This window comes from Acinonyx jubatus, chromosome X (genome assembly GCF_027475565.1).
Source record: "Acinonyx jubatus isolate Ajub_Pintada_27869175 chromosome X, VMU_Ajub_asm_v1.0, whole genome shotgun sequence".
Lineage (NCBI taxonomy): Eukaryota > Metazoa > Chordata > Mammalia > Carnivora > Felidae > Acinonyx > Acinonyx jubatus.
The window spans coordinates 3,711,840-3,739,253 of NC_069389.1; the positions used below are offsets into that span (position 1 = coordinate 3,711,840).

General features: G+C 42.6%; 1 protein-coding gene across 1 annotated transcript in view; it reads right to left on the reverse strand.

Moving 5' to 3' along the window:
- The window catches only part of LOC128311516 (basic proline-rich protein-like), a 53,213-nt gene extending 26,841 nt beyond the window's left edge, over nucleotides 1-26,372 (reverse strand). The window contains exons 1-8 of the mRNA XM_053201954.1: nucleotides 26,353-26,372; nucleotides 17,835-17,921; nucleotides 17,047-17,196; nucleotides 10,265-10,414; nucleotides 6,726-6,786; nucleotides 6,411-6,639; nucleotides 5,366-5,491; nucleotides 4,158-5,258 (exon numbers count right to left, since the gene is read on the reverse strand). Of these exons, the coding sequence (XP_053057929.1) occupies nucleotides 4,183-5,258; nucleotides 5,366-5,491; nucleotides 6,411-6,639; nucleotides 6,726-6,786; nucleotides 10,265-10,414; nucleotides 17,047-17,196; nucleotides 17,835-17,921; nucleotides 26,353-26,372 (1,899 nt within the window). The 3' untranslated portion in view covers nucleotides 4,158-4,182. The remainder of the gene's footprint in view (nucleotides 1-4,157; nucleotides 5,259-5,365; nucleotides 5,492-6,410; nucleotides 6,640-6,725; nucleotides 6,787-10,264; nucleotides 10,415-17,046; nucleotides 17,197-17,834; nucleotides 17,922-26,352) is intronic.
- Nucleotides 26,373-27,414: the final 1,042 nt, after the last annotated feature.

A 27,414-nucleotide genomic window follows, 5' to 3' on the forward strand; every position in this document is an offset into this window, starting at 1 on the left:
ACCCACGTACAGGGCCGCGTCCTATCCCTGCCGTTCGGTTTCATTAACCTTGGTTCTCTTTTACTTTTCTTTTGTTTCAGAGAGCACAGGGAGACAGAATCCCAAGCAGGCTCCACACTCAGCACAGAGCCCGATGTGGGGCTTGATCTCACAACCCTGGGACCATGACCTGAGGGGAAATAAAGAGCTGGACGCTCAACCCACCGAGCCACCCAGGCTCCCCACCTTGCTTCTTTCTTAAAGGATTCAAAACTTTACCAAGAAATGCAACTTCAAACTAAGCAAGTCTTTTCTTTTTATTGTAGAAAGAAAGCAGGGAAAGTTCAACACTCTTAGAAAGTGCACTTTTAGGGGCGCCTCAGTCTGTTGAGCATCTGCCTTCGGCTCAGGTCACGATCTCACAGTTTGTGAGCTCGAGCCTCCCATCAGGCTCACTGCTGTCACAGCTGAGCCCGCTTGGAATCTTCTGTCTCCCTCTCTCTCTCTCTGTCTCTCTCTCTGTCCCTCCCACCAACGCTTAGGAGTTTGCTAACAGGACAGACCGCAATAAAATACGATGGATAATACACCTGCAACATAACTTCAAGACCCAGGGTCTCATCATCCCTCAGGGATTAGCCTCTGGAAAGCAGAGTGCTCACCAATATTAACACGCAAGACCAAGAAAGGTCCAGTTGTGATCCCAACACTGCACTCTGTGACTGTGGCAAACCACTCTTTACATAACATGCATTTTAAAGAAAGCCACCCAAACAAAACCCTGGATTATTTCCAAACAGCTGTGAAAGCACATGGCCTTTCATTGACACTACTCTGAATAAAGATTTGTCTCCTGGAGATTTATTCCCGTGAGGCTTTAGTGGCTTTATGCGTCCTTGTTTCCTCCCCCAATTATACACAGATTACTCTTTTCCCCTGTGGAAATCAGTTCAGTACCTCATCTTATTATGGACTTTATGTTTGCTGGGGCCTGGCTTTGTTTTGCTTTAGGTACCGCTTCTGGGAGGAAGGACGTTGGTTTAAGAACAAAAAAGAGCAGCCTTCTGGAAACGGGGCAATTTGCACAGGCAGGTAGAGCTCACGGAGGTCCATGGACACCTGGGACAGGTGCACTCAACACTCAGTGTCTCAAGTGTGCTGAGAGGCCCAACTGGACTGGCTATTCTGGGCGAACAACCTTCCATTCACGTGACTTATGAGCTTTGACTCAGTCCTTTTTTGGCTTGTTTGTGGAGCAGCACCACTGCAGGCACAAAAGCTTCTCCTACATGTTTGCCTAAAGGCCATAAAGGGCAAAATGGCAAGCTCGTAGGCAGTCCCTCTTGTTTTTCCCGATGCTCCTCTGTGCCATTCTGTCCTGCCCAAGAAAAATGAAGAAGGGTTTCCCATCCTGCCATCCGCGAAGCAAAGAACAGTGGAGGCTTTGAGCGGCCAAATGTAGGTTGTGTGGACAAAAATGACAAAACTGGAAAATATTCATTGAGTGAGTGGCCCATGAATGGTCACAGCACACAACAGATGACCTAATTGCCTCGAAGCGCATGGCCTTCAACTTGGGAGATTTGCAGTTTCTCTCCTTGACTGGGCAAAAGCTGGACATTTGATTTGAAACTGGGAGCTGACGTGTTTAAGAAGCCAGTTGTTACTACATACGAGGCACGGTCTGTCTTAACGTAATTATTATTGTTTAACATGATTAAGTAGAACACGAAGTCTCTTCTCACAGGAGAAAAAGAAACCAACAACAAAAAACAAACAGGCAACTGATTTAAACTAACCCCCGAACATATTCTTCTCATTTGGGAATGTAATACACATTCGTAAGGCAGAAAACATCATAGGAAGAACACAGACTGGTTTATATACCACAAAAAAATCTGTTCTTTACACGTGAAATCAGCATCGTAAAATCAGCTCTCACCATGTTTGGAATTTCAGCATGTTTTAACCAGATAAGTCTATCTGCAGAGTGAGGGTTTAGAGTCTTAAAATATTTTCATGATGAAACTTCATTTGAATAAAATAAATCCCATCAACAAGTTGCATCATTGACAATACTCAACCGTGAACTCGATGTTTAAAATATGTTGTACCAATTAAAATGACGGCACCTTAAATAGCGGCCAGACCCCATGTGGCTGAATGTTTACTTTTCAGAGAACCATCTCTAGGCTTTTTTTTCTTTTTCTTTTTCTTTTTTTTCTTTTTTTTTTTTTTGTGTGGTCTGGGCATAAGGGCCCTATATTATATTCTAAAGAGTTCTGAAAGAGTGGCTTGCACATTCTGAAACCAATATAACAGGCTTAGTCAGGAAGCACGCTATCTTTGTGCAGAGACCAGAAGCTTTCCACAAATTACTACAAAGGAAACCGAATGAAAAGGCTAAGTTCAGAAATAAAGAAAAAAAACCCCGTACACTTACCAGTCTACATTCCGTACCAAAAACAAAACAAAGCAAAGCAAAACAAAAGGAACTTTAGACAGTCCTCAAGTTCATGCACTTGCAAATCTATGCAAATCGACTAACAGCTGTGTACCTGCATTATCCACCTGACGTAGCCATCAGTCACTTACCAAGTATCTTTTCTATTCTTAGATTTCGGTTAAAAATTAGCTGCACCACTGGATTTAAGGCCAAATGTACATTCAGCGTTATTTCTTTAAGAAAAAGAAAAAAAAAAAAAAACACAAAGGAGAGCAACAATTCCTTTACCCCCCAAAAATATGTCAACAGAGCCTAGAAATAGCATCAAAGCACAGCCATTAACGTTAAATTCCTGCTCGAAATCATCCTGATTTTCCAAAGAAAACCATCGTCTCATTTGAATTCGGTGATTTAAAACTGATGAAGTAATCTTTCCCCTGCTACAATTGGCCCTGATTATTTTCTTACATGTCAAAGATGATTCTCTTTCAAACTGCCACAGACACACAGATACGGCATACCCACGAGCCACAGATATACTGCATTTCCTTGGGGAATACCATACTGAAAGTCCAATCTGAAAAAATATATAGTTGCAGAGCCCTCGATGAAATTGTTACGTTCTCGATAGGGGGACAGATACCAAAAGAAAACGGAAAAAAAATTGTTTTTCTGGAAATAAGGGACGCATGGCACCATGTGCCAATTCCGCGACCCTCCTACGCCCCATCTACCTAGGGAAGTCTATGCTGAGGTTTTCACAATCGCTGTTCACCTCTGTGCACAGACGAAAGGCACGCAGTCTCTCTCCAGGCTCCCCACCGCCCCCGGGAAAGTGCAGATTTCTGTGCAGTGTGCTCGTTTCTCTGGGCTCAGCCACCCTCTAGGAAACCGGTAAGCCTCTCCCTTCCAACCGGGGAGCTCTGTCAGCGGCTGATGTTGCTTTGTTCTGACGGAAAGTCAGATCTGTCTATATAGCCTGGTCCTTTAATGTCTGGCTGAGGAATACTACCTACCCACAAAGGTCTTCAGCGGGCACTCGGATGCTGTCTGCAGGACGCCCACACCAGCTGCAAATTCTGCACCACCCTAAGTAGGTCTCCCTAAACTTTTTCTTTGCTTTTTTCTGCTTTTTGGTTGCCTTCCCCCCCCCCCCCCCCTTCCCTGCGTCCCCTCAAATTCTGGTAAAGTGCTGACTCTGGGCAGGGACCTCGCTCGCCCCACCTCTCCCCAGGAAACTGTTAATGCGACGCGCCCTTGATGTCGACGCCTGGCCAGCGCTGGATCCTTTCAAAAAGCATAAGATATGAGCACAGAAAACCGTCCCCCCGCCCCCCACCATCAACTGACCAAATAAGAAGCGAAAAAAAAAAAAAAAAATCAAATCCAATGAAAAGAAGAATCCATACCACCACCTTGTGGATTGCGCTGGCAAGAACAGCACCTGCTGGGTTCAACAGCCCCCCACCCGGCAGCCCTCACCCCAGATTTCTTAAGTTGGGTGCAAATGAGACATGGGGATCCGCGGTGCTCGCTCGGGCCCAAACTCGCCGGCGCAGGGGGGTTAATCCGGTCCGCGCGCTCACCCGGCGCAGGCCGGAGCTGCAACCTGGACGCACGCGGCCCCCGCCGCCCCCGGGTCCCCGGCGCTTGCCTGCTGCGCCCCCTCCCCCTCGCCAGCCCCTCAACAGCAGCCCAGTGTCTCGGAAAATAAGTAGAAAGAGGCCCGCACCTGCCGGTCGGTTCAGAAGAAGCAGTCAGCCAAAATTAAAAAAAATAAATAAATGTAAAAAAGCAAGGCGCTGGGGAAGGGGCGGGAGGGCTGCGGAGGACGTCCTCGCCCCGCGCCCTCCGGGCGGGACGCGCGCTCCCAGGTGGGCCCCGCGGGCCTGGGGGGAGGGGTGCGGGGCTCGGCGCGCCCCCGCCCCGGGCAGAAAGGGCGCCGCGTCTGGCGGCGAGCAGGCGGCGGAATGGTGCGCCCGGGCCCAGGGCTGCGCGCCGCACGGGGCCCCGCTCCCCGCGCGCACAGACACCCGCGCCCTGGACTCCCGGCTTGCGCGCCACCCCCCGCCGCCGCCGCCGCCACCACCACCGGGGGCCGCGGGAGCCGCGGCAGGGCAGGGGGAGGGGACGGCCCGGGGGTCGGGAGCGGGGGCGGGGACCTCGGGCCCTCCGCGCGCAGCCACCACCGCCCCCCACTCCCGAGCCCCCGCAGGGTCTGCGGCCGAGCGACACCTCCCCCCGCTCCCCACCCCCCGCCCGCACTTCCGCAGGTCGGGCCACGCGGGTGCAGGCGCAGGCTGGGGGCGCCGCGGAGGCCTCGGGGAGGGGGCGGGACTCAAGTTCAGCGGCTCGCTCCGGGGGGCCACCCCCCTGTGGTGCTTCCCCCCCCCCCAGCCCCCGCCTCCAGCAGCGGGTGGCCGGATCTCCACGACCTGCTTGGCCCACTGGGGCGGGACGGGGGGTGGGGTGGCCAGGCCGAGCCGCGCGGGGTTGGGGGTGAGCGGGGGGCACCAATGGGCCGCGAAAGCGGGGGCCGGGAGGGAATTCGCAGCGCGGGACGGCCGAGAGCGTTGAGATGGGGGTTCCTCGCCAGGTTGCCCGAGGCTATCGGTGTGCTGCACAGATCCCCATCGACTCCCCAGACCCCTGCCCCCACCCCAGACCGGGGCACCCGCCGGCCGTGAGTCCCGCGGGCTCTGCTCCCGGGAACCGACTGGGGTCTGCGTCCCCTGAGACCCGGGCTGGGGCGCCCGGCGCCCGTTCCCGCAGCCACCAACTTTTGTGGTCCTGCAGACCAGCGGGCAGCGCGGGGCTGGTGCCCGGGCGTCCGCTCAGTGGCCCCCGGAGAGGTCCAGGCCAGACCCAGAGGCTCCCGAAGCAGCAAAAACACCCCCCCCCCGGCTTTCCGCCGCTCGCCTCCCCCCTACCCACACGCACGCGAGAAGGGGGGCACGGAGCCCGCTCCCCAGCTTTGCAGAAACAGCTCGAAGCTTCCGTCATTGGAGTGTCCAGCCGGGGTCTCCGGCGCGCCCGGGTCGCTCCCCAGCAAAGCCCAGCCAGGTCCTAATCAATCACGTGCGTTATTTCGTGCATCACAACAGCCGTCATGTTCTACGAGGCCAGCAGAGAGGAAGGAGGAAAACAAAAAAAAAACCAAAAAAAAAAACCCAAAAGCAACAACAACAAAAAAAACCCGCTTAATGCAACCCCAGCCAAGCCTGTTTTCCTTTTTTCTCTCTGGTTAACCCAAAAAAAGCACCCCAGGAGGGTGGTAGCTGACAGTTTCCTTAAAGAAGGAGGGAAAAAAAAAAAAAAAAAAAAAAGCTCGCGGTTGCTCAGTCTCCAGAAGTATTCCTGTCTTCATCTCCGGTCCCGGTTTGCAGGGAGCTGACGCTTTGCTCCTGCTCAGCCTCTACTGCAGATATATTTTTTTCCCCTCCTGTCCTCGCCACACTCTTGTGTTTATTTGTATGTAAGACAACGCTACTTTGTAAACACATCACACACGGCCCCAGCGCCGTTCAAATAGCTGATTGCAGCAAAATTCTTTCAAACCACGGTGGTCCCAATTTTTTTTTTTTTAAGTCAACAGGGAAAAAAAAAAAAAGCAAATGTTTCTGTGGAAATGTGCATGAAGCTTGCACAGGACACGCCGCACATACATGTCCCCAGTCCCACCCACACCTATAAGGAAATGGAGCGGCAGATGGCAGAAAGTCCTGTCCGAATTCTCAAAATAAAATCGCAATAATAATTAAAAAAAAAAAAATGTCAGATGGGAACGCAGCTCGAGTGTTTTCCAGGAGGCTTAGCATCCTCTTTTGCTGGGGAAGCATACACAGGTCCAAATGTTTCAAAGGCTTTACAAATAAATAACCCAGAGACACATCTGAAAACGGCACCTACCTTTAGCCGTGGAAAAATCTGCATCGGCTCTGAGTGTTCTTTTTCACACATCCAGATTTTTCTAGGGAATCCTGACCGAGGGTAGGATTCAGGAGGCTGTGTGCGAGTCCAGGAGCCTGGGCTTTGTCCAATTCCCAACTAGATGTGCTCATCCAAAGGAATGCGGGGACCACCGAGGCCGGCCGCTTGGAGGAAATTCGTTGTTTGTGCCCTAAAATAGTCAGGAAGAGAAAGCAAGACAGTGGGAGCAGGAAGGGCACGGCGAGGTCTGAATAAGAGCTCTGTGCTGAGAGACACAGACGGGTCTGCAAGGAAAAGGGAGATTGAAGCGAGAGCTCCCGATGTCTCCCCGATCCCCCTCTGCTATTGGACCAAACTGAATGAAATTTACAAAGCCAGCAGCCAATAGATCTCCGCACTCGGTCCCATCACTACAGAAACCACATCCACAGCTACAAGGAAATGCAAAGAGCAGCTAATCTCGGCGCAAAGCAACTGTAACAGACATTCCCGGGGCCAGGGTGGCGAAACAGGTGAGCGCGCCACACTGGGCCACCATGCCAGGAGCGCGAGCGCGCAGCAAAGCTTGCTCTCTGCCTGCTCTGCTCCCCCCCCCCCCACCTCCCCCCTTTGCAGCATCGTCCACACCACACACGCTACAGTATTTGCAAACATCTTTAACTCTTTGAGGCTTTGCTCTGCAAAGAGTGCCACCCCATGTGCAGCTATTCCCTCGTGGTCAGGCTGACAAATGTGTTACCGTACGTTATGTTACTGTGGTTATATTGGCAGGGAACGGTATCTTTGGGGGGGGGGGGCAGTAAAATTACAATGAAGGTCTGTAAAGGACAGAGTCTCCTTTATGCCCAGGTGATGGGTCCAGACGTTTTGTGTGTTTCTTCTCTGACACAGTAATGGTTTCGATGAATACCAGATAACGGGGATGTTGCTAGGATTTGGCTAGCTGTTTTTAAATACTCGTCTTCACTTTCAGGGCCCGGGAGTTTTATCTTTCCCAGCCAGCTTCAAGTTTGGTGATACGACCTGTTATTTGTCATCGGCTTTCCATGGGCAACGTATGAAGTCCCTAAGTGATAAACCCCGGGGACAATGTATACTGTTGTGGCAATATGAGAGATTCTCAAACTACACTGCTTGAATGCAGGTTGCATATGACCTTAGGTGTCCATTTAAATGTTCGGTATCTGTCTCTGCATCTATAAAATGGGGAAGAGAAAAGTAACCACTTCCTTATATCATGATGATACGAGCTGGGTAAACACAGGACGTAACACGCAAGAAGCCCTAAAGAAATGCTTGCTTTTCTTAAAATTAGTTCACAGGCCTACGAATTTATTTATCGAAGAGAAAAGATAATGTCCCCTGTCCATAGGACATCCTCTGCACTTAGCGGGCAAACTTAGGCATCCAACCTGCAGTAGGTATTTGCTGTGTGCATGTAGAGATTCCTCACAAGCTTTGAGACAAGAAGTCATTGGGATGTGTCCAAAAAACGGGAAGGTGAGGTACACTGAGTCAGGGGACTTACTCTCATGTCAAGGGTCTACCTTTGCTAGCTTTGACTTGCTGCAGAGTCTGTTATGTTCTGTGAATCTTAGACACCACATCTGTTGAACGGTGATTTAAAAACACTCTTTTGTGGGTTTCTGGGGATGATTAAGTGAGAGAATGTGTTTGAAAACACCTTTTACCAAAAAGATGTATACAAATATATAAATATATATATTTAAATGTATATGTTTAATATATATTCAAATATACCTTATTATATTTATTTATATAATATAATATAATATAATTACTATATTTTATTATATAAATATATATAATAATTTAAAAATATAAATTTAATATATATTTAAATATATCTTATTATATTTACTTATATAAATATAGTATATTTATTATATTTTATTATATAAATATATAATAGTTTAAAATATATATTTAATATATATTTAAATATATCTTATTATATTTATTTATATAAATATAATATAGTATATTTATTATATTTTATATAATATATAATAGTATATTTATTATATAAATATATTATTATATAAAATATGATATTATATTTTATATAATTAATATCACATTTATTATATAAATATTATATTTATTATATAAAATATGTTTGTTATATAAATATTTATTATTGTAAAATAAATATTATATTTATTACATCAATGATAGATGAAACATGTTTTATACAAATATATTTTTCATCTGTTATTGAATAGATGTTTAAGATCCAGTAACATAATAGTATTGCTAATAAATATAGCTTCTCCCCGAATTCACTGACCTATATAGATATCAGTACAAAAATATAGGTGTAGATACACGGATCTCCCAAAGTGGGGCTTAGAAAAGACCCTCTACTTGAAAACAATAGTTTATAGCAGGCCAGAAAGTCATTTGCTTTGCCAAGAATGTATTAATTGATTGATTGATTGATTGACTGATAAATTCAAATATTTGTTGAGCACAGGCATGGTCCTAAGCACCAAACATGCATTCGTGTGTAAGTCACAGCCACTTATTTTTGAAGAAACCTATGGTCTAGTGGATAAGACAGACAATAATGTAAGACAAGAAAATGATAAGAAGGTGTGGGAAAAGTCCCGTGACATGTCAAGTCATAGGGATCCACAGAGGTGGAAATGATGAAGGAACGGCCTTCAAAAGAGAAGTTGCATTCATGTGCAGGAATTGAGAAAAGAGCTGTGTGGGTCAGAAACACAGAAGGTTTGGTATGAGCAGCTCACAGAGTATGCAAAGAAGGGGGGTGAGACACAGGGGTGAAGAAGTGTTCCGAGACATATTTATGGAGGATCTGGAATGCCATGCTGTACAGGTGGCAGCCAATTTATCAATTGGCTTTAACATATTGTAAGCCCACGGTAGGGGGGAAATCATCAGATTTACGTTTTAGGACAACCACAGTGTGGCAATATGGACAATGGACAAAACTGAATAATGGAGACATGTACACAGACACGGAGAGAGGGAGGAGGAGAGAGAGAATAAAAGGGAAACAGCAATTGATATGGGGAAAATAGGTCATTTCTCATCTCATGAACCCTGAGATCATGACCACAGCCAAAATCAAGAGTCAGGCCCTCCACTGACTGAACACCCAGCGCCCCAAAAGGTCATCTCTAAATTCATTAAGGCAGCATAAGAAAGTGAATCTGGGGAGGGGATGGGTAACATCTTAATGTTTGTCTTAGTGTGGGGACAATTGGTTGAGGAGCAGACGTGTTTCCTGAGATATGTTATGTGGGAGGGGCAGGCCAGCACATTTTCATTTCCATCTGAACAATCTTGTGGAGCTTTAAAAAAAAAAAAGCTCAGGTCCCTCCCCCCAAAAATACTTAAGCAGACAGAGTACTTATTTTAATACAAAGTAAATGTATAATGGTATGATCTTATAATTTTCTCTAATCCTAATCACATGAGACTAGGTCAGAAGAGGAAGAAACAGGGGTACCTGGGTGGCTCAGGCAAGCAAACAACTTTGGTTCAGGTTATGATCTTGTGGTTGGTGAGTTCGAACCCCGTATTAGGCTCTGTGCTGACAGCTCAGAGCCTGGAGCCTGCTTCGGATTCTGTGTCTCCCTCTCTCTCTGCCCCCCCGCAACCCCCACTCACGCTCTGTCTCTCTCTCTCAAAAATAAATAAGCATTAAATTAAAAAAAAAAAAAAGAAGAAGAAGAAGAAGAAAAGGAAGAACCAAACACACCATTTCTAATCCTGTTGGGAGAACAGATTGTAAAATGGTGAATGGAGTTACATAGATTTAAACCCAGAATTCTTGGACAGATACGAGTATAATTCTTTATGCTCCCACTAAAAATCTAATTATGCAATATGGTGAGATGGGGAAACATGAAAAGATACCAAACAATGGCGTACAAAAAAGGACCCATTGACAGGAACTCGGTTTTGATACAGAGAACTCGAAAGAAACTGAGATTTAATCTGTACTGTAGCCGTGCTCTTAATGATAATTCCGTCCTGTGTCCATCAACCACGTTCTCGTTCATGTTCCTGTGGCATTGACACAATCAACCCTAAATGCGGTATTGGCTAAACCAGGCAGGCCATTGGGAATACTGACTCATGACTCAACTAACACAAGGGTTAAAACCAAACAGAAATATGATTAAGTAGAACAATAATTATTGGTGTAATAGTAATGTATACTATTTGGTTAACTGCCACACACTATTAGAGATATAAATATACGTAATATAGAAGAGGCTTAAAATGTGAGAGGGTGATAAATCAGTAAAATCTAAGGTTAATATATGGTATATGCTGTCCTAGAAGCATAAGAGAAGCATAGCATACTTCCTGAAGGGAAAAATGAGAAAATCTCTCATACATAAATAAGGTTTTCATGGGGAATTGGAGAACAGAGATGAGAAATCATTCCAAGAGAACAACGTCTAGAAGGGAGAAATGGAGAGGGCGTAGACAAAGGTTCTGAAAGTTCAAGGTGGCTAAGGACCACCTTGTTAGCTGGTTCCATGCTCTAGGAACTCAGCACCAAGGATCCAAATTTAGTAGGTCTTGAGTTAGCTCTAGCACAGTTAGCACTGTGAGGGACACCTTGCTAAGTGACTCTTTGGTAAGAAGCCCTTAAACCATGAACATACTCATGGTGGTGATTTAATGGTTGGTTCACAGCAGGCATGAAGAATGATGAGATATGGCTCACAGACAATCAGTGACAGGAATCATGGCTGACTTTTGAACATGAGAGGCACAGATTCACTTTCAGGGAGTTTACCCTGAAGTATTTTAGGGCATCGCTTCATTTTAGGGATGGCTTATCGCAGGGACATTCTAGAACAGGAGAGCACAGTTAGTAAGCTGTTGCAGCATTCATAAACTAAGGTAATAGTAAAAATTAAAAATAAGAAATGGGTGGAATAATCGTTACAAGACTCGAAATCCAAGAAATTGGTTAAAAGTGGGCTGGGACCTCAGAACAGGAAGCGTATAGAAGACTGCCTTGATGTTGCAAGATGGAAACTCCAAGATAACTGATAACATGCAAAACCAAAAGAAGTTGAGTGGGAAGAAAAATGAAGACTTTGACTTGAATGCTGACAGATCACGTCAATGCAACTGGCACTGACACCGTGGATCTTTGGAAGACTGAGATTTGACAACGATAGGAAGCTTAGAGTAGGGTCAACAGATCTGACGGCAAACTCCATGCATAGCATACTTAAAATTCTGGCGTAAAAGAGAGAAAGGAGAATTAACCTGTATTTAAATATGGGATGACTATCCATGTAGAAAATCCAATGGAATATAACCAAACAATTGCCAGAACTACCAAGGTGCCACATGGAATTCAAAGGGAGGAGTTTCTTGTTTGTTTGTTTGTTTGTTTGTTTGTTTTCAACGTTTATTTATTTTTGGGACAGAGAGAGACAGAGCATGAACGGGGGAGGGGCAGAGAGAGAGGGAGACACAGAATCGGAAACAGGCTCCAGGCTCCGAGCCATCAGCCCAGAGCCTGACGCGGGGCTCGAACTCACGGACCGCGAGATCGTGACCTGGCTGAAGTCGGACGCTCAACCGACGGCGCCACCCAGGCGCCCCAAAGGGAGGAGTTTCAACTGCAAAAGGCAGGGGCAGAAGTCAACTGTGTGAAGAGATGCAGACATTGCAGAGATCTTAGTGGAGAGGGGGAGGACGGCGGAGCAGTACTGCAGTTTGGAGTCAACAGATTATTGGACAGGCTTCAAACGAATATTTTAGGCAGATTCACGAGTGGGATCCTGATGAGGAAGTTGAAACCATCATGATAGCCTCACAATGAAGGGGAGAAATGATATGTATTCAGAGGTAGCGGGATGAAGGTGGGACTGTTTGTAAGTAGTTTTCTGGTTGTTACATTTATTCATTTATTTAATGAACATGAATCTGAGAACCGTTGCTTATTCCAAGAACTCTTTAAAATACCAAGGATGGAAAAATAAGACATGATCTTTGCCCATAAGTAGCTGATCCTGAAATTTCTTTTTAATCAATGGCTTTGCTTAACAATACAACTGTCCCACTTTATTTTTATTCATCTGTTTATTTACTTATTGTATTTTTTCCATTCAGTTACCATTATCGACACAGTCTCAGAAAAAAAAATCTCTGCAACATTATGATGGTAAATGCTTTGGGGGGGTCACAACTATATGAGACCACGTTAGGGCATGAATTTAATAAATTTGAGAGAGGACAGAATATGAAATAACTTTGATATGACAGACGATAGATAGATGATAGATAGATGATAGATAGATGATAGATAGGATGGATGGATGGATGGATGGATGGATGGATGGATGGATGGAATGATGGATGGATGGATGAGAGAGAGAGATGATGGATGGATAGGTAGGTAGGTAGGTAGATACGTAGATACATAGATAGACAGACAGGTGGGAGATATGTAATGGATGGAGAGAGAGACAGACATACATATTACATAGAACAAATATAACTGAGTTTCATATAACAAATATAACATACTTAATTACAAAATAGTTAAGTAGCAGTATTCCCAAATTAGACTTAATAACTAGATTATAATATGATGAACAGCATAGATTGAATAAGAGAAGCATGCTGGAAAAGTTAAAAATATTTACTCTCTGAAAGTTTCACAAATTCCATCCTGTCTTATTGTGTACTCGAAACCTGCTACATAAACCTTGTCCTTTCAAAGATACAGAGGTAACTTCAGACCAGTCTAAGTTAAATTAGAATGAATTTCAAATGCATGCCCATCATTGAAAAGAGGTTTTCTGACATTAGTGGAAGGTACACACCTTTTCTTACCTGTGAATATAGTTATAGACACTTACTTGGAAGAGACACAAGCAATTGTCTTAGCTTATCCTCCTCGGTTTTGTAAGTAGTGTTTCATAAGACTTCTAAAGCTTCAAGGAAATGTATTAAAGTATCTGTTTTCCAATAAGAAGGCTGTGCATCGCCCTAGTGCGATGTTTGCATCTGAGAAATGGGAATAATTAAATCTTCGTGGAAGACAGTCTGCTCCCAGTCTTTCCGAAGCTTTTGTCCTTCTGACTGTTGTTTTAAACCCATAAAACACCATTAATTATGTAACATGCATCCACTGTGCAGAGATACACTTTGTACATGGACTTTCCATCTGATGATTTTAAATTCTTTCCCTGGTTATTATTTTATCACTGGGCATGATTAGCCTAAATGACTTTTAAATGGCCCTGATTTTTAAAAAGTATTCCAGCTCCTGACTTGCACTGTATTTGGTGCAGATGAGAAAGCCATTAACTATTGCTTTTGTATGAAAACCAAGAATACTGAATCCCAAATAGCCAGAGTTCATTTTTAAATGACATTTGCAGCAACTTTCTCACTGTTATTGCCTAAGACTTTGTATGAAAATCTTTCACAATGTCTGTGTCCTTTCACAAGTAAGAATATGCACTACACTTGAAAATGATGAAAAATATTCATGAAACTTCTTCTCTCTAGGTTACATAGAATTATATATATATATATATATATATACACATCATACATAAAATGTATATATAAATATAGATATATAAAATAGAGATGGGTTATATATTATACATAGGGTTATGTAAATATACATATATTTATCATTTATATTATATATGCATTATATATAGCTTTAATAATATATATACGGTTATACATTATATGTTATATAGGCTTATATAATATATATATGGTTACATACAATATAGCATATATTATATATAACCCCTCTCTATAGGTAAATATATGTATGTTCATAGAATGCAATATATTAGCATTATGCATATATAAAATTGTATGTATGTATATATTTAAACAGTTATAAAATAGTGTTTATATTTATAATATAAATATGATTGTAACTAGATTTATATAAAATATATTGTATATCCTATGTAATATATTTCTATATAAAATAACACATTTATATATAATATAAAGATATTATGTATGTATATGTATACATACATATGGATATATGTATGTATCTATACACATAGATGTGTATATTTGGTATAATCATATCTTATATAAAATAGATATTCATATATTATACAGACTAAATATTAATAAACTCTATTATATTAAATATCTATGTATTTGTATATAAATATATATTATATAATATGTTATAACATAATATAAATATATATTGTGATAATTTTATTTATATTATGTATAAAATATATGCATCATTTCTTCATTATATATTAACATATATTACTCTGTATATTGGCACTATACAGACATAACTATATGTACATACAAAGCTTTCTGTATATATACGTTACTATATGTACACATGTATGTAACCTTCTGAATATATATAATAAATAACAGACAGATATTTACACTCCCAGAATGTTGATTCGCACCTGATTCTGCCCCTCTATCTTTATCCTGTGTGTGGACACCTATCTTCCTACTTTCATACTTATACTGCAGATAATCTGTATTTGAAAAGAAAGAAATTTAGCATTTGGAGGTACAACAAAAGGAAGTTTAATATGAAGGGCAGCACTGATGTGCTTTGCGTATTGACTCCACAGCAGATAGCCCTGTCTCCTGTTAATGACCTATGTCAGCCAAGCCAGTAGAAAAATAGAACATCTCTGGTGAATGCAATTCTGGTTCGTTATTTTGAGTGTAAATAAAGTGCAGTTGGCATAGGGAAAAGAAGAGAGAGGCAAACCAAGAAACTGGCTCTTGACTATCGAGAACAAACTGGTGGTTGCCACAGGGGAGGTGGGGGATGGGTGAAATTGGTGACGGGGATTAAGGAGTGCCCCTGTCGTGATGAGCACCGAGGGATGTAGGAAAGCATTCAACCACTAAACTGTACACCTGAAACTAATATTACACTATGTTAACTAACTGGATTTAAATAAAAACTTTTTAGAAAATGAAATAAAGTGCAGTTGGCAAAAAATTATTAGGAAAAATGCTCTCTTTTATCCTTTTGAATGAAAGGTTCATTCTAGAATCTCTTAAAAATATTTTAGTTTTGTATCAACATTCATTGAGATGAGAAGGCAAGTATTGCAAATAAACTTTATATGTGACATGCACATATATATGTATGTGTGTACATATGTGTATATGTGTACGTATATGTGCAATGTGTAGGACCGGAACGGTATGAAGGTATATATTAAAATCAATGGATTTGGGGCACGTGGGTGGCTCAGTCAGCTGAACATCTGACTCTTGTTTTCTGCTCAGGTTGTGATACCAGGGTCATGGGATTGAGCCCCACATCAGGGTCCATGCAGATCATGGAGCCTGCTTAAGATACTTTCTCTGTCCCTCTCCCCTGCTTGTGCTCTCTCTCGCTCTAAAAGAATAAAAAAATAAAATAAAATAAAATTTATTTTAGAAAAAGATCAGTGGATTTGTTTTGAATGGGGATCAAACCCTGTTAAAAGGCATTGGTATATTAGTAATACAGTAGTATTTTCCTGGTCTATATGACCAAGGATATATGGAAAATTATTTTCTGTATTTTCCAAGTATGTGTGGCCAAAATTACATGGGGAACCCCTGACCCTGTGCCACATCTTCAGGGCAGAAAACTGATGGTGCCTTTTGGCCACAGCCAATGAGGAAGTGAAGTCCTCAGTCCATCTGTCTGTGAGATACCAAATCCCACCAACCATGTGATCTCAGAAGTAGATTCTTCCCCACTCGAGTTTTCTGATGAGACCCCAGCCCCTGCCCAGCTGATGCTGGCATTGCAGCCCGTGAACATTCTGGAACACAGCCCTCAGCTAAGTCACATGCCATGTGCTGAAGCACAGAAGGGGTGAGATAGTATGAGTTTCAGCCTCTAGGTCTGTGGTCATTTGCTGTGCTATTATCAGATAACTAAGAGTATATAGGTACCTCTATATGCATATATGTGTGCCTGGGTGGATATGCATAGGGATGGCAGTAAGCCAGCTGTAGCACCGAGGAAGAGAAAAGAGCGTTGAACAATGCGAACCAATATGCAACACATTTTACAATTTTCAGAATGGTTGCTCAGCTCTTTCCTACACGCCATAGACGAATGAACCAGAAGTACATCATGTGCTCATAAATCCTGCCAAAAGTTATCAAATTAGAGGAAAGGCAGAAGTGGACCACAAAATCTGTGATTCCTGCATCAAGCAAGATAGACTTTCTTCACCCTGCGTCAGAACGGTTTTGTTCTCATCAACAGCCTTGATCTTTTCATAGTTTATCAAGTCAAGGAGTGATTAGGGAATCCACTCGTCCACCTGGTCAGTTCTGTGCTAACCAGGGTGCGAGAGGCTCAGAAATATTACTCGGTTCCAAAGGACTTACAATTTCCTCATAGAACCACCCACTCCAATTCGTCCCGTAGAAAATTTCATCGTGCCACCTTGTGTGTTCACAAAGCAGTTAATGCACTATTTCCAGCAGCATTTAGAAGGTACGTATGAGCGTGTGTGTGTGTGTGTGTGTGTGCACACCTGGTTCACTGGACTGTAAGCTCCCTAATGCCTCACTTTACAAAGCTCATGACTTTTCACATAATAGAAGTTGAATTTTGTTTCATTTTCTTCAGCCTCAATAATTTCATCTCAATAATTTGGGCAGATTACTCCAAAAACCTCAACCAGAATTTCCTGGGAATGGTGGGCATTCCCTTGTCTTCCTCCGGATACCGTCTCATCGTTGAGTGTGGAGATTCCAACCTTGGGGAGACCACCGCGAAGTCATTTGCAAAGGTCATCGAATCCAATGGCAAAGCCACTGGCCCCCTGGTATGAAACGAAGCAACATGGGTTTTATTAACAGCGTGAAAGGGTGAAGTCCCAGGTAAACACGATCCCCCATGCCTGCTGAATCACCAAGTCCCCTGTGCACATAACCAGCGTAATTAAGCTATTCTGTCCAGAGATCCCTGACAGTGAGGGTAAACACACCCTCTTTGATAGCAATCGGGGATCAATAGTGTTTAATGCGAGCACCTAGCAGATGGGTTACAAGACTGCAAAGGAATGTTTATTCCAACTTGGCCAATTTAAAGAAAATAAAAATTATTTATAGAGCCTATTCTCAAATTCACATTCAAAATGTGTTTCATAATCCTAAGGAGAAAACAATTTCTCCCTCCCTATGTCTCTCTGTCTCTGTCAGTCCATCTGTCTCTCTCTCTCTCTCTCTCTCTCTCTCTCTCTCACACACACACACACACACACACACACACACAGGCATACCCACCTTTCTTTTCCTCTGGAAAGGACTGGGCACCAGGAGCAGGGATCACATACTTGAGTAATTTTCCTCTTTCACCCAAGGACCCCACGGTACTCTCTTTCACTGGGCTGCAGGCTGCACCCAGCTTGCCGTGGAGAAGTCCTGGATGGCCTCAGACCTCAGCCACCCTCACACGCACCCGCATGTGCAGATGGGCGGCTGGGGCTGCTCCTTCTGGGAGAGCCTCACGTTGGCTGGGCCCAGGCCCCTGCGGTGCCCTCCCGGCCTATAAGGGGAGGGGGCAGGACGCAGTCAGGAGGAGGAGGGGTCATGTGTCCAAGTCCCCATCCTGAGAAGCTTTCAGCCATAAACCATCGCTATTTGTAATGTGCTAAAAGCATCAATTATTTCAGTGTATATTATCTTTAGGTTAAAACATTCTACCATTTCTGTTCAAGGAGTCCATGATTTGTGTGACCTTTTTACAACTATCTCTTCATCTATTTTTATATACAGCCGAAGCCTTAAACAATGGGAACGTCCTGAGCTTCTGATGCCCCCCGATCATCCTTACGTGGCTGGTTGCCCATGACTTTGGAAGAGCACTTCTAACCGTGCGGGATGGTCCCCCGGAAGGGTGTCTCTAATCTGTCTGCTCTATATGAATGGAAAGGTGAACAAAAACTAGGTAGCCACTTGTAACCTCCAGAACTTTAGCTAATCTCTGTGTTGGCACTTTAAGTCGCAGGGGGCACCCAGGCGATCACGCCAGTGCAACATTTGCTGGGCTGCAGAAGCTGGGTCTTCCCAGGGTGCATCTGTCTGCACCACACTTGCCTTGTCAGAGGGACACGGCTGTCTTCCCTCCAGTGGCCCAGCCCTCAACCATCTGGCTTCCTTCGAGCCACCTTTTTCTTAATTAATAACACACGCTTTGATTCCTCATGGATGTCAAACACCGTGCATTGGCTCAGAAGCTAAAGAAGTGTGCTAGAGAATCCCTTCCAAAAGGAACTTCCCTCTATGCATCTCTTGAACTTTTCTGTCCGCCATGTTTTCTGTCCTGCGTTATTTCTGATTTTAGGTTTTTCCTCATTATGGTAGTCTAGGTATTTGAAATTTGCTTATTACTAATGTTAAAGCAAAGAGAGAGAGAGAGGTAGAAGGAGGAACAGGAGGAGGAGGAGGGAAAAGAGAAAAGAAAGCCAACAGCAGAATTCCAAGGGGATGGCTTTTCCCCTTAAACTGTTTGCCTCCTCCAGGTCTAAGTGGTCTCATGCCACTGGATAATAACACTTTAAATACCATGTCTTGGGGCACCTGGGTGGCTCAGTCGGTTAAGCATCCAACTCTTGATTTCGGCTCAGGTCATGATCTCACAGTTTGTGAGTTCAAGCCCTGCATTGAGCTCTGTGCTGACAGCATGGAGACTGCTTGGAATTCTCAATCTCTCCCTCTCTCTCTGTCCCTCCCCCATTTGCACACGGTCTCTCTCTCTCTCTCAAAACAAATAAACTTAAAAAAATAAAAATAAAAAATTTAAATACCATGTCTTAACTCGATCTTACACAGATCCCATGAAAATATTTACCCTTGCATCAGCAGTTTGACAATGAAATTAATAATCTCTGATGGTTTAAATATAGCAGAGTCCCAAAGAAGGTACTTAATCTGCAAATATTACTCTTTTTTTTGTACCCAATTTCTGCTCCCTGTGTCTCTCTGAGAAGAGGTGAGAACCTTTCCATGTGTGAAGGACTAGTGCATTGAACAGTGATGACTCCCACGCTTGCACCTGTCTTAGAAAGATAGGAATCTGGAAGAATGGAACTACCCCCTGTCTTTGCTTTTTCTCTCCCTTCTAGTACGACTCCATGCATTTGTAGCAGTGGGATACTGAAGTCCCCACATCTGCCATGTAGGGTATAGACATTAAGTGCTGCAGAAGTTGCTGGAATTTGTAAACAAATAAACAAACAAACTATCAAGATAGACACTAGGGAAACCATACTTAGTTCCTCCCAGCATTTAGCGCTTACTCAACACACTCATCAAGAGGGGGAATCACGGGCAGCTACAGCAGAGGGGATATTGATTTTTCTTGTCTTTACGTTCCCCTTTGCAAATCCATAGACTGGTTTGAGTTCATCATAAACCTAACAGTTTTTTAAGAGATACATGATAGGAGGCACTTTCCATAGGTCTCTCTTGTGTCCTGTATTACTTGTGAGGGAGGCATTGGCTCTTCATCTGTTTTGCACTATCTTTTCAAGAATATATGCATAGTCAACAGCCTGGAAAGACGGATAGTGTCTTCCTATTGAGCAAAGGGCAGGTTTGTGTGGTGTCCAGTATAACGTGGTTGATTTCCATAAGCTCACGGTATGTGTGGAGCATCAACCTGGGCCTCTGTGGATTGCCCCTTTGGAACTGGGAGGGCAGAAGGGGGCAATCACACTGCTTTGCTGTGCTGTGAATAATAACATTCTTTGTCTCTGACCCTGGGGTTTCATGTCTTCTGCCAGCATCCATGAAACTGGGGTTGGCTGCCTTTGTCAGCTTCCAAATGGAGTAAACTGCCAGATGCTACCTAGTTCCTGAAAAATGTACACAGTGGTACCAAGAGGTAAAATCCATCCCCGAGTCTGGCTTAGCAGGCAGTGCTGCGTACCTCAGTGCACTGGATGATAGAGAAGTGATCAAACCAGGAAGGCGAATGTGTGTTCTCGGAAAGCTGAGGTTTCCTTACAAGTTTGTCGTCAAGTTCCAGGAAAAACAGCACAATAATGTGGTGACTTTCTGCCTCTGTGTTTTCAAGAATCAGCATCCATTTCTTTTAAGGCCTCATCAGCATCACCCAGCCCTAGAACGTAAATGTTCGAGCCACTCTGAAAGGGTGCTCATCAGGATGCAGCTTTAGCGGCTGATTTTTGTGCACAGCCAGGGAAGTGGAGAGAAGGCTTGTCAGGGAATGAGGTGGTTTTCCTAATATATTCTCTTCCTGAGTATTTTAGACAAGGTAAGGGAAGAGGGTAGTCTATCTCTCCATAACACAGATGAGGAAGGTGAGGCTTTGAAAGTCTACGGAGCATGTTTTTGATGTACAGAGCCAATAAAGCGGCCGGCAGGACTTCAAAGGACATTCTATTTACTACACAGAAGCGGAGATAGCAAAACACATAAGTAAAACACTGAAGAAGAATTCCATGTCATACGGCTTAGCTAACAAGGAATGGAAGAAGACAGTGACAGTAATGCATTCTCAACAGGGGTGACACCAAGGGGGCAAAAACTGGCAAAAAACATCTTGTTATCTTTATGTATAAAAAATATATATATATGCAGTTGACCCTTGAAAAATGTAGGGTTAGCGGTGCCAACGACCCCCATGCAGTTGAAAATCCAAGGGTAACCCAAAGTTACTCCCCCAAAACGCAATCCCTAACAGCCTGCTTTTGACCAGCAGCCTTACCGATAACGTAAACAATCAACATATATTTTATATAGATATTAGATACTGCATTCTTATAATAAAGCAAGGTAGAGAAAAGAAGATGTTATTAAGAAAATCAAAAAGAAGAGGAAGTGAATTTACGGTACTGTATTGCATTTATTGAAAAAAAAAAAAAAACCCACAGATAGGTGGCCCCGCACAGTTCAAACCCAGGTTGTTGAAGAGTCTATTGTGTACCCTTGATACATATGCAGAAGTAGAGTATATCTAACATATATTTCAAATAGCATCCGAGCCACTCAAAAAAGTAAGTGAATATGAATTTATTAATGTATAGGGGCTCAGGTTAGTGCAGGACTCTTTAATGTGTATAAGACATTGTCTAAGGCAACACCCTCAAGAAATGCAATAATGTCATGAAAACATACCCATAAAGCACAGCGGCAGGCTGAAAAATATTTAACGATCGGATCTCTCGGTCAAGGAAAGCCCTGATTTGTAGCAGGTGATGATTTCCATGGCGAAAATAGGAAGATGCGCAGACAGGTCTGATGATACAGAATTTCCATCATGAGCATGCGACAGTAAAATGGCCAGGGATGAGTTTCAAAGCATTTATCTTTTTTAACCGTGAGTTTAATTTTAAGATTATTATAATTTAAGTGTTAACGGCGGTTGTGTTAAGCACCGACGTTTCAAAATTCCTGAAAAGTAAGCCGCGGGCGATCAGGAGCCAATGTCAGCGGGGTCCAGAATTCACAAACGTGATCGATGCATCAACTATTCACATTAATGAGTCAAACGGTGTTAGCATTGCTTTTCCTTTGTTGTATGTATAATATCTGTTCATGGACTTTAGTCTAACTGCCATTTCTGAGTTTCTTTGGGTTTTGATGGCTTTGCACAAATCCCCTTTATTCCAGGTAGCTTTCATTATCATTCTCTGCAAAATATTCAAGTAACTGTGACGAGGTCAGTGTAAACCCTTCTGTTCCGATACCTGTGTTTCTATTCTGACCCTTTCACTATGGATTGAGGACTTTTTTTTTTAACTGAAGTATAACTAACATACAACATTCTACTAGTTTCATATGGACAACACAGAGCTTTTGAAAGCAACTATGCTTTCCAGTATGAAGTTTTCATACACAAAATTTAACCATGCTTAACTCTTCAAGGTTCCTCAGAATAAAAGCTCATCAAACCTACCATGTGCAAATGCAGATTTGGATTTAAATAAACATGCAAACTTGGTTATAATGGGGTGGGCAATTGGTGACTGCCCTTCCCCGGGACCCCCTTCTTCAAAAGCAGATGGAATCAAGTTCCTATGATGTACGAAGGAGGAGAGTGTGGTATGATCGTAAGACAAACTGAAGCATCAGGCATGGGATTTTTTTTAAAGAGGTTTAGAAGGCAGGTATTAACGTTGTTTGCAGTGACAGTTTAGGATATTAGATAGCAACTTTCTGTAATTTATAGATTTTATTTATTCATTACACTGATCATCTTTAAAGACTGTTTAAGAACTTGCTTAAGAAGTTGTATATTTCAGCAAAATGGGCAACGCACAAAACACACACGGTAAGTGTTCTTGGCCCACGAAAGTTCCCCGGGGTGCTGGAGAATCAGAGAAAGCTGAGCCGCCCCTGTCCAGTGGGGATGGATGTGGGCACATTGACAACTGGAGTCATCGAGAGAATATTCTACATCTGTTCGTGTAAATCACAGATTGGCAACCTTTTATTTTCAAATCAGAAGCCAGTGATCTATTAAACCATAATGAAAGGGTGTAAAATTATAAGCACTTTTTTTTCTGTGAGATTATGGAGTTTTGTTTTGTCGAGGAAGAGGAATTTAAACTTTCATCTCACATTTTCAAGGGATTAATCATGGTGACACCAAATTTCAGCTGGTTTTCGTAAAACCTTTTATAAGATTTAGTTCTTATAATATCTCCTGCTTTCTCTTATTGAAGTAGACATTTAGGTAAAAGTAATATAGTGATTGAATTTGAACACTTGCAATGGATGAATATTTTATTTTATGAAAAAAAAAAGACAGGAAACAATTTATGAAGTTAACTATGGGAACGTGCTAAATTTGATTTCTTACATTCAGCCCTGCGAGGTCAAGAGGCAGGAAGCTTTCACCGGGAGTACAGGCTGTTATGCAGATTGAAAAGCTGTACTCCTACAAGGTCATTGGTATTTACTTTCTTAGAGTGGCAGTCGAAATGTTTTGTTGGTCAAGTTTGATGTTTAAAAACACTTATGAAAATGATGTTAACATTTTTTTCAAAAGCTGTGCAGAGCTCTGGGTTTTTCAGCTATGGACGTTTCTGGGAAAGCAAATTACTAATAACCAAGTTCTTTCTGCTAGTTTTAATGGCCAGCTTATTCTTTCTTTATTCCTTTCTTTCTCCCTTTCTTTCCTTTCTTTTCTTTTCTTTCTTTCTTTCTTTCTTTCTTTCTTTCTTTCTTTCATTTGTTCTTTCTTTCTTCCTTCCTTTCCCTCTTTCTTTCCTTTCTTCTTCCTTCCTTCCTTTCTCTCTTCTTCCTTTCTTTCTTTTCTTTCTCTTCTTTCTTTCTTTTACTTTCTTTCTCTCTTGTTTCTTTTCTTTCTTTCTTTCTTTTTTTCTTCTTTCTTTCTTCTTTCTTTCTTTCTTTCTTTCTTTCTTTCTTTCTTTCTTTCTTTCTTTCTTTCTTTCTTTCTTTCTTTCTTTCTTCTTTCCTTCCAGCTTAGTGTTTCTTTAAACGTGTTCCCACTTGGCTGTGATTCATGGCACCAGGTCTACTGGGGATGAAAAGCAGAGACCTACTGAAGAGACTCGGGGGGGGGGGGGGCGGGGAAAGTGCTAGAAGATTTTGGTTGTTCCCACAACTGTGGAATCCCAGTGAATGATGTTTGCCTTGTAATAACGTCAATGAGTTTTGGTGGCAAGTTGTCCACCTTAAAAAACGGTAGCTACAGGTCACAGTACCATGGTTCAGTTCGTGAGTTCCAGCCCTGCGTTGGGTTCTGAGCTCACTGAGCAGAGCCTGCTTGAGACCCTCTGTCTCCCTCTTTCTGGCCCTCTCATGCTCTCTCTCTTTCAAAAATAAATAAACGTTAAAAAATTTAAAAGAAGGAAGAATTGGTAGCTAATATTAATAGGTAGTTAAGAATATGTAGCTATATAGGGACTTTATTTCAGGGTGTGGATAAATTTTACATAGTAGCACTTTTTCAGTACAAGGATCCATCATAGCACATTTCTACATATTTCTCATGTTTTCGTGCCCAGAACCATCTAGAAAGAGCTCCTTATTGTTGTAGAATTTGCTCCCTGTTTGTAGATTGCATTTGTGGGACACCTTCAGTGCCCTCACATGTAGGAGGGTCAGTTTTAGTTCACAGTTAGATTTTTCCAACCTGCTTTGGTTCTTAGCATTTGGGGTATATCTTCCCTGAGAATCTATTATCTATTATAAGGTAGTAAAAATTTAAGCACTTAGAATTTTGCTAAGAAATACGGTGTCACAAAGCCTGAATGACCTCCTGGAACCCGGCTTCATTTTAATGTGGGCAAATCTGACCGGAGTTGGCCACGTTGCCTTTTGAATTTTCCTGGGACCTTTTCCTGTGAACATAAATAAATATATCACTTACTATAACCATTTGGAAGAGGGTCATCCCTCCGGATTTTTTCATTTGGAAGATGAGAAGGGGAAAAAACTATTAGCTCTTATATCCCAATCTCATGCTCAAAGAGTCTTCTATTTAAACTGCGTGTGGAAATTCTCATTTTTTTTTTTCAAATCAAATCCATGTACAGCCTAAGGAAACATGGCCTTGAAAGATAGTGGGGATTTATCTCAGAAAACCTGAAACCAAAGACAGTTGATTCTGGTTCTGGGTAAGTCAAAGGGAACACAAAGTGGAATTAAGGTTTTTTTGGTTTTTTGTTGTTGTTGCTGTTGTTGTTGTTTTTGCGGGGGTGGGGGGCGGTCAGGAGTAGATTGGCTGTCCTAATAGGTCTGCAGTCACAGGGGTACAAAGCACACTCAATTTGTTTTGGTAGACCTTGAAATTGAACAGCCAATTTGGTCTGGCCATTAAGTCAGTCTTGATTTGGTCCGGGCATGAAGACAAGATTCAACCAGCTTGATTTTCTTCTTTAGCTTTGAAACTCCCTGTTTGGCAGTATTTAGGAAAAGTTTTGATTTCAAGAGTACAGAAAGAATAAAGAAAACACAGTACAGCCTTTTCTGCAGGGATCTAAAATAGGAAAGACTTCCCAAAGAATTCAATTTAAAAATGTTTATCTCTGTTTTACTGTAATGGGATTTTTCCACCCCATATTTATGGGCCTCTTCCTCTCATTTCATTCTTAAATACATCTAGAGACGAGAATAGAAGGAATGTCTCCCATCGTTACGTTTGGGCCTAAACAATGAAGTCGTTTGTTTAAAGGAGGAATATTTTTGTTAAGCACAATAGGAGTATTATACAAGCAGTTGTTTTGTGTCTTATTTATGAAGTATCTGACCCTGCATTAAAACACAAAGCAATACGGTGTCTATCACGGTTTCCTTCTGCAGATGAAACATTCAGCAGGAGACAATGAACAACTGAATACCCTAATACTTCATTCTCCAACAAGCATTGCGTGTCCCATAATTATCATCCTTTTCCTGGATGGATCGGTTTGCTTTAGCACCATAAGTCCCAATAGGAACGGTCTAGATCACCACGGTTATCTGCAGCAGTTGAGGCAGAGATGTGTGTACCCCAAATATCTGGGGTACTATATATATATATATATATATATATATATATATATACCCCATATATATATAATATATACCCCATATATATATATATATATATATATGTATATATATATACAGACACACCTATATATAATACACACACACATAGAGACACTCCAGAGAGGAAGAGGGTAATGAAAAAGGTTTTAATCAATAAAACACGAAAATAATTGCAAACAAAAATAATGTGAATAGAGATTGGGCATCATACACTTTGAAAGTCAAGGGGTTCACTAGAATCCTTGTGAAACTGCTTGCCTGGGGGTCCCTAGCAGCATTGTGCTTGCCAAAGGGGAATCTGGAATTTGGAATTTGGAGGCCAAGCATGGAGGAAAACAGGAGAAATTTCTCAGGCAAACATGTTTCCTTCCAGCTGTCCTTTATTGATCCCCATCAACCTCTGAATTGAAGATTTACTGCTGACCGGAGCATTCCAGAATGACTTTCACCTTGGGGGCAATCCCATCATGGCGACTAAGTTGTGGACGTGAATCGATTGATACCATAACTATTAATTACTTTTTAAAAAAGGCAGAAGGAGGGAGAGGAAATATGATGAAATTCTATTTTTTTTCCTGGCTGTGTTTGTTGTAACATTTGCAAGTACTATGTTTCTCCATTGCAGGCTTTAATAATCAGATCCCAGCCACCTCAGCTCCTTTCCATATGACCTTCGTTCTTAGGAAATGATAGGTAATACAGAGTCTCTCCATTTTCCTCCGTGTTTGCTGCTCCAAAATTCACAGAATTGGGCAACAGGGGAGTTCCCATTGCATCGTTTTCCATAGATGCGGATTCTTCAGGTTGTACCATAGATGTGTCTGAGCTGGGTCTCAGATCCAAGTTTTTCTCCCGATGTTCCTCTTAACGTTGGTACCCTTTTTGAAATGTTACTTGAAACATTTAAAATGTTATTTTAAAAATCAGCCTGCTGTGCGGTTCACATATCGAGTGTCAAGAAACATAGCAACGGAGAGAACCTCATTCTGGTCGGAAAGAGGAGTCTTTGTTGATGCAAGGAGATTAGATGTGAATCCCAGCGTCCCTCAGTAATGTCTTATGGGCAGATAGCCATGCTCTTTCTGCCTTCCTGGGCCATGTGAGCGTGCCCTCAGGCTTCAGGCTGCCTCGAAGTGTTGAGAAGTCACCACAGAGACCCTCTGACCGCGAAGTCTAGAGTAGTTCCTACCTGTACCTTTAGGGAAGTCGTTCCCCCAGTGCTGGTTGAGGGCACCAGCTGGAAATGCCTCTGTGGGTGTGAACGGTGATGTCTCTGCACCTGACCTAGAAGGAGGAGACTCAAAGAGAAAGATCATTGTTGTGCTTCATGGAGGAGTTTGGGGTTTTGGAGGACAGGTCTGGTGACAGGGTGAGGGATGGGAAAACACATCTCAGGGATGAGGGTGGGCTTAGGGGAGGGGTGTGGGAACACGCTGGAGGAGACAGGCACGCCCCCATACGGAAGGGGAGTCACCTTCACGCTCTGTGATCAGCAAAGTCCCCACGTCGCC